Source organism: Syngnathoides biaculeatus, chromosome 11, assembly GCF_019802595.1.
Source record: "Syngnathoides biaculeatus isolate LvHL_M chromosome 11, ASM1980259v1, whole genome shotgun sequence".
Taxonomy (NCBI): Eukaryota; Metazoa; Chordata; class Actinopteri; order Syngnathiformes; family Syngnathidae; genus Syngnathoides; species Syngnathoides biaculeatus.
Genome location: NC_084650.1, coordinates 27875130 through 27882917, shown reverse-complemented (window position 1 = coordinate 27882917; position 7788 = coordinate 27875130). Strand labels below are relative to the sequence as shown.

The following is a 7788-nucleotide window of genomic DNA, read 5'->3' as shown; positions in this document are numbered from 1 at the left end:
TAAACACAGCTTTTAATGACATTTTTTCTTTTTCTATTTAGAATTTCCACGGTTAAACATTCCAGTATTCCCTCAAGTGCCAATGTCATACACTGTATATATGACATAGAATTTTATTGATCTGTGAGTATATAATGCAACCCCTGCACTTTCTTTTATTTTGATTTGTAGCCATCAGTAAAACATGAATGCCTTTATCAATATTAAAGCAAGTTTATGTGATTTGCAATCATCTAAATGGATGAGGTCAATTTGATAAATATTGTTTGATAGATTTGAAATTAGAGTATTTGCTCCTTTGGTTAAAATGTATAGTTGATAGTTTGCCTTCCAATTTTACACAGTTTAAATTTTTTTGTGTTAAATAATGACACTTTTTAACAATGATAGAATGTATGTTTCAACCAAGTTTTCTATTTTGATGAAAAAAAAAAAGAAATTGGGGTGCTTTCATACACTAGTGCTAGGTGGTTAGTGTTAGGGTTACCCTAACCACAAAAAAAAAAAAAATAGGCTAGACATAGCTCTGGCTATATATTAGTTTGTTTTGCCTACACGGGGGACTTGGCCTTCCAGCAGTAATTTATCAGTGTGTCCCAATGCTGCTTGCAACTTAGCTGGGAGAAACAAGATCCCCTTTATGGATTTAATGGCCACATTATGGCAAGAGGGCTTTCAGACCAGCTTTCATGTTGGCTCCACCAGAGGCTATATAGAAGCAATGGCAAATTAATTATAGAAATGAAGACAGCCTCTCATCAGACAGGGCAGCTGCGCATTTCCTGTTGCTCACTTCTCTTCTCTTGTCCGCTGACCAATGCTGGAATCTTATCCTCAATAATAATGATCATAATCCTGTTCCATGTGTGAGGGAGAGATGAAACCTGGATCATTCATTGAGTGGGAGAATTCTGAATAACGTAGCAGATTCCTCCATCTTTCCACACAAAATCAACCAAAAAAAAAAAATTTACGCAAGTCATTATTGGCACCTTACTGCTGGCTGGGAAGGAACGTCAAAATGAATGCAACACAGCCCTCATCAGTGACTCTTGCTGCGTTGTTTTTTTGTTTTGTTTTTTTGGCACAGAAATGGCACCTTGTGACCCACTCTGGGAAATAAAAAGAAGACTTCCCAGCAGAAAGAGACGCAAGCACGCAAGCACTCGCCCCTCTTGTTGGAACTTTCCCCCAAAGGTCTGCTCAGGAAATAATGGGAAATGGCAACAGCGAGTGGTGTGAATATTAATGGCTAGCTGTGGAGCCGGCACAAAATCCAACTGTGAATTTCCATTTTGTTACAACAAAGAGAATGGCCTACTGTATCTCGTCAAGCTTTCTCGGAAATGTGTTGCGGGGATGAAATTCAAAATGGGACGATAGTTGCAAAAAATAATTATGTTCATCTGTTTGAAAATAAACATTTTGTCTTTATGCTGTATTCAATTAAATATAGGTTGAAAATGATATTATCATCATTGTATTCTGCTTTGTTTTGTCCCAACTTCATGAGAATTGGGGGTCGTAGTTTGTTAACTTACAAGTTGCAAGCAAAAGTGTGGCATTAAGGTCAACTCTGATTAGGTTTAGTCACCCACATTTCTGCTATGTGTGATGGAGTAAATACGCTTCCATTTAATTGACCTTAAAATATTTTTACCATCATTAACTGTAATTACACTCCTTTGTTTCCTTTGGGTACATTTCAGGCATCAGTACAATTGTCCACGAGTATGCCAAAACAATTTGAATTCCTAGTCTTGTAAGTCATATCTACAAAAAGCTACATTATGAGAGTTATCTGACTGCTTGTAATCTCTTAGTTACAATGAATTATTCTTAATGGGGGACTGGCGACATTTTAGGTACCGAAGAAACAAGCGTCTCTCAAATATGGAAAGCCAAAGTAGATTATTATCTAAATGAAATTTGTAACACCACAAGCAAGCCTTCAAATTTGATAAAGTTTTCTATACATGGCTGTGCCTTCTTATTTATCTTCCCTCTTAAGTCCAAAAGTCACCGATTGAGCCAATCTGCAATCCGATGGACAAATTGTGTATGTCGTTCTGTGGGCATGGACTGTCTTTGGTGAAATTGCATCTTCATTTACACCTTCGTCATGAACTAAATTACAGTATCATCTTAGATTTGATTATTTGCCTTGTGTGGAGTGTTTTAAAGTAAAAAACAAGGAGCATTTGATTACTGACTGCTTTTCTTTTTTGCATCAAACACTGACAATGACGTATTGATCCAATACTCCTGCTGATTTGTTCTTCATCTGTATTTTATTTGAAACTATTGTGCTGTTGTTTGGGCAAGGACCCTCTTGTAAGAGTTTCCGAATAATAACGGAACTATTACTTTTTTTAAAAAAAAAAAGATTTGATAAAAATAATTGATCATGATTCCCCAAAACAACATCGTAGTTATAAAAGATAGCAGACACAAAGATTGAAGGCCAACTCCTTTTTTTTTTGCACAACAATAGTAACACAAAAAGTCATGTTGAATATTTATGTCTTTAGTTGTGAGTAAACTGTATTGTAGGTGTAGTGTTGTTAAGAATCTTCAACGACAGAACTGTGAAAGTGAGCTTCTTGATCTTTCTCACCGACGGATGCCTTTTATCACAGTTTGTATGTGATGCAGGGTCCACGTATTGATCCTGTAACGATACCAAATTTGACTGTAACCTTTTCCCACTGTCATTTATGTAATTCAAAGGTTTGCCAAGCCAAAATTCTTGATGCTCCGATATTGTCTCCTAATGAGAGAACCCACTTTCGGACTCCTTTTAACAACTTGTGTGTGGAGGAAAGATCAGGCAACGAGGCAGAGGACATTTAATAGTTTAATTATAAGCTGCTGTATACATTCAGTGATTATTCCGATGTTCATTTTGCCAGAAGCTAAGGTGAGACCAGCAAAACATTCAGTTACAAGATCTAGATTTTTTTTTTTACGCTTTCTGACCACTTTCATTCACACAAACCACATTGTACATAGTTTACTTACTGCAAAGCAACATAAAACCACATTGCTAATGTGCCTTAGATCTTTGTCATGTCAGACACGATTCCGTTCATTGCCATTCACGCTGATCTAAACTTTGTGTCAATCAACAGAGTTCTGACGAAAAAATGCTATATAACTGAAAACCCTCAGTGGAACCATTGAAAACACAAAACCATTTTGGGCCCAGTAGGACAATAAGTGGAACCCCAATTCTCAGCTTTCTTTTAAGGTTGTTTTTTCATTAATAATTTTTTTCTTTTTATTTTTTATTTTTTGATATCTCACTCTAATATTCATTGAACGGACACACGGACATTGGTGCTGAAATCTCTTCTTTTTTTTAACATTTCTAGTAGCTCACACAGAAACTTTATAGCACAAGAAATGACCAATAAGAAACTCTTTACAACAAGGTAAACTGCAAGTAAACAGTTGAAGAAAAATAATAATCCAAGATCATTTTGAAAAATAAAAACAAAAAACAGGTTCAATATTAAAGCAAAAGACAAAACAATTAACAAAAGCAAGTTAATTTCAAGTATAACTTACTCATAGAATAACTACACAGCATTAAATATTCTCATTATACATTTTTAAATTATCTATAAAATATATTTTGGCATGTTTTTTTTTTCCATTTTTGTTTTTGTGTTACAAACGGTACTGTAGCTTCAGTTGAACACCAATGTTTATGTTCATTTGTATTTTTTGAATCTGTTGAAACCAAACATTAAAGGGATTGTCACATAACAACAGGTTAATAAAAATGATAATAGTAAACTCTATACGGAGTTCCACATAGCAAGACAAGAGTGACGATCCCTTCTATCCTAGCCCCGTAGTCAAAATTCAGAAAAAAGGTACAAGACTCCGTGGAGCTTAGGGTCCTAACTTGTGCTCCTCTGGCTACAATCAAGGTTGAGCATTGCAGACACAACGTCATACACTCGGTTGTGAACACGTGGCTCCGTCTGTTCCGCTTCCAGTTTTGTTTTGTTTTTGTTTTTCCAGAGAGGCTCAGGCGGATAGCAACAGTTCATTTACCTCCGTCTGTGACAGAGTATAAATACTGGAAAGAGCTCAGTTGAGTCTGTTGACGCCGATGTATGCTCACAGATGCAGAAAAAGCTTCTCATAGGCTATTAGTGGGGTTGGGTGCAAACGAGACGGCTAGGTCACCATTTTATGTCTCTTTGAATTCAGGAGTAGATTTTGAGATGAATCCTTTTCGTCGTGTTTATTACACTGACAGCTCACTTTACGAAGGAACAAATAGCAGGTTTTTGCAGCTCGAAACAAATTGCGAAAACCAAAGAAGGCAAATATTGTATTGTGATACAAAAAGTCGTTGAAAAAGCATAACTGTACTCGGCTGTCGGCACCTCCGGTGTCCAATGTGTCCTGCTTTGGCGTGAGAGCTGGAGCGCTCTGCTAGCCATGTCCGTGCAGTCAATAGTAACCTACCTGTAAGCTCACTGCGCATAGAAAAAAAAATAAGAATAAAAAAGCAAATGAGGAGAAAGTACTGCGACTACAATAAAGCCACATCCACTACCTTGGCATGAGCACACAACGAGCTGCAGCACACTCTTGAATATTGCATACTGCAAATACCGCTAAGTGTGCCTGGTCTAGTCCCATGGCCGGACTCTTCTTGTGTGTACATACAGCTTTTGCAGGATATATATATATATTTATATATGGTACGTGAGTTTTATGTTGCATGAGCTGTAAGGGTGTGGCAGAGAAGCTTGCTAAAGCACAATGTCCTTCAAGCGCTTGCTGCTGGGAGATTCCTTGTCACGACCATCATGGAGAAGCGTGTTGAACTCCCGCACCGACGGCTCACTGTCTTTGCCCTCCGGTTGCCGTAGCAGACTGTGGTTGGCGATGCGCTCAGCATCACGGCATTTCAGTGTGTTGTAGCCAGATGAAGGCTTGGACATGGGGCTCTTCAGGTGCACGGGGGAAGTGATGGGGCTGGCCGCCTCTCGCCCGTTGCCGGCTTCACGCACGGCGCCACCATTGGCCTTGGGGCTGCACACTTGAGGCTCGTGAGTCCGCTTCCCTTTAACGTCGCCCCGCTCCACATCCTCGGGCCCGTCCTTGCCAAAGGTGGCAAAAGTCCTCTTCGTTGTGCCGTCCTCATAGTGGGGAACGTCCACCGTGGTGGCCTCGATTGACAGAGCAATGACATTGCGGGCGTGCTCGGGCGACTTGACGCGTGCTGGCAGCGGGACGCGAGGCATCCAACAGCGGTCGGAGTGTCCAAGGATTCGGCACTCGTCTTGACAGTGGAAGCCTTCAGCAGGCTCTCCAGCTGGAAAAACACAGGAAAACTGACTGTTAGAATTTAACAAGGATTGAGGATGGTACAGCACCAGGCTATGGAAATGTACTGTGAAGGTACAACATTTCAGCATCCCCTTCTCCCATCTGCAATTCCTTTTCAAGGTTTCTGTTTTCCCGAAATGGGGTTTGGAGTTTTTTCCTTGGCCGAGTGGAGGAGGTTGGATGAGGGGATGTCATCACTCATTGCCAACTGTGGGCCTGAGAAGTCCTTTTGAGACTCTTGGGATTAAGGGCTATAGAAATAACTTGATTTCCCTTGAAATTACAAATGCCTCATATCAACTTTCTCGTCATTTCAGTACAAAAAATACATTGTTTCTGGTTCAGTATACTTTCCAAAAATATTAAATAGGAAATTGTATAAAATAGAATGTCTGGAAAATGCCAAGACACATCATAAATATAGTATAAAATGCACACCGCCTTTTACCATAACTTCAAATTGAACATAACTTGATGAAGTTCCTTATCATTTCAATGCTATTTCAAACAAGAAAAGTCAAGTTTACGCACACTACAATGTGCTGCCTCTGTGCGAAGCGCATTATATTCTTTTGAAAAAGAAACTGTTCAGTATAAGCCTCCCCCATTAAAAAAAAAAAAGAATTTACACAAAATCTTGGAAACACTTCAGAAACAGCTGAAAAATACAATATTTTGATGCAAAACATAATTTTTTAAATAATTTGAAAACATATATTGAAAATGAACAAAAATACATTTTAAAAATATGCATTCAATTTTATGTTCATAGCTTGACTATTTTTCACCAGGGAAAAAAATCCACCAGCATAAACCAGAAAAAAAAAAAAAAATTCCCATGTTAGTATTACTCGGCATCCTTTGCACAACTTTTTTTCCGTACCCAATATTTATGTCATACTCGGGCACCTCCAACTACTGTGTTGTTTATGTACTTGGCCAATAAAGCTGATTCTGATTATAGTATTAAGTGCATATTATTATCGTGTGGTAAATTCTTATTAGAATGAACCCGTGAAAAATTTCAAGCCTCAATGTTGGAATCTGTCGAGGGCCGCAACAACTTCTGATTAATGAAATCATTGTTCATCTGTTAAATCTGTTAATGTGCCTATTAAAATGTTTTGTGTAATTAATTTTGGGGCGTTGTGACGACACGTGAAGCAGTGCGATCAGATTTTCACAAAAAGACACCAGAAAGGTTCTTGTGTTGTTGCCCCGGTTCCTACCTCTCACTATGTCTATCATCTGGAACCAGCTCATAAATGTATGTAATGATGTTTTACACTTTAGTGAATATGAGATTTGTCTGCAGTCTATGTAGATGTACTTTCGCTGTCTCTATCTTCAAAAAGGGAAGGAATTTCAGAACAGCTCTTTACAACAAAGGTGTCATCCTCTCCCGACATAATGCTAAATTACTTCATAAGATTGATTACAAATTGTTGGCTACAGAACGTCTTTTCAAGATGATTGAGCTATACTGTACAATGGATTGTAACGTCTTCTCCAGTGGGCTGCGGTGGGCCGTCCTGCCGCACAGTTATGCCCTGACACATTTTTGAGTTTCACGCTTTTCATCGAGCATGAGTCAACCTCCATTTCAAGAGGCCCAAGGTGACAAGACAAGATCTCAGAGAGGTGGTTGTTTGCCATCGACCCAAATGCATACGCTTACGTCTGGTAATTGCAACCTGACAGATTACCTAATTAAAATCATTAATGATCTGTTTTTCTTCCTTCATTCCTTACATCTCAGCAGAGGCCCTGGGGATCGATACCAGAAGACTGCAGAAGTGGCTGTGACAGTTTTCTAGAGACTTCCCTTTTACAAATACCGTCCAATCAAATGCACTATGTGGGAATACCCAAGCAAATCCTTATATTAGTAGGAATGTAACTTGTGAGGTAATTAAGTTATCCGCAAGACCTGGCACCAAGAATACAGTTCACAATTGTCCAAAGGATGACATACTTAGATCCTGTAATCTTGATATCAGCAAAACAACAGGGGTATAAGATTTTTAAGTGCAATATCATAGTCACTATAACCATAAAGGAAAAGATTTCAGAAAGAAAAAATTAAATCTATTTTTCACGACTCACACTCTTAAATTTGCATGAATGCTGATTGGAGCCGGTGCACTGGTGGTAATCAAGCAGACTAAGGGGACAAAACTGGGTTTGTACATCGAGATGAGGGATCCAATCAGAACATAAAAACGTAATCACAACCAACAGACTGTCGAGTGTTACTCGAGCTACAATAGCAGTTGATTCCTAAAACCTTCATCAAGCAGCATCTTTAACCATCTACCTGACAAAAAAGGGTCCCATACTTCTAGCAGGAGGTTATTTTGGATGTTTAGAACTTTGTCTTTGAGTAAGACCAGACACAAAGAAGGTTGGTGTTAAAGGGTAAAGCAAGTCATA

The 7788-nt window shown here is 38.7% G+C and overlaps 1 protein-coding gene across 3 annotated transcripts in view; it reads right to left on the bottom strand.

Annotated features, from left to right (window-relative positions):
- Positions 1 to 2853: 2853 nt before the first annotated feature.
- Positions 2854 to 7788, bottom strand: part of pcdh19 (protocadherin 19) — a 69717-nt gene continuing 64782 nt past the window's right edge. For all 3 annotated transcript variants that reach the window (XM_061835536.1, XM_061835538.1, XM_061835537.1), the window contains one exon: positions 2854 to 5341. In XM_061835536.1, the coding sequence (XP_061691520.1) occupies positions 4776 to 5341 (566 nt within the window). In that variant the 3' untranslated portion in view covers positions 2854 to 4775. The remainder of the gene's footprint in view (positions 5342 to 7788) is intronic.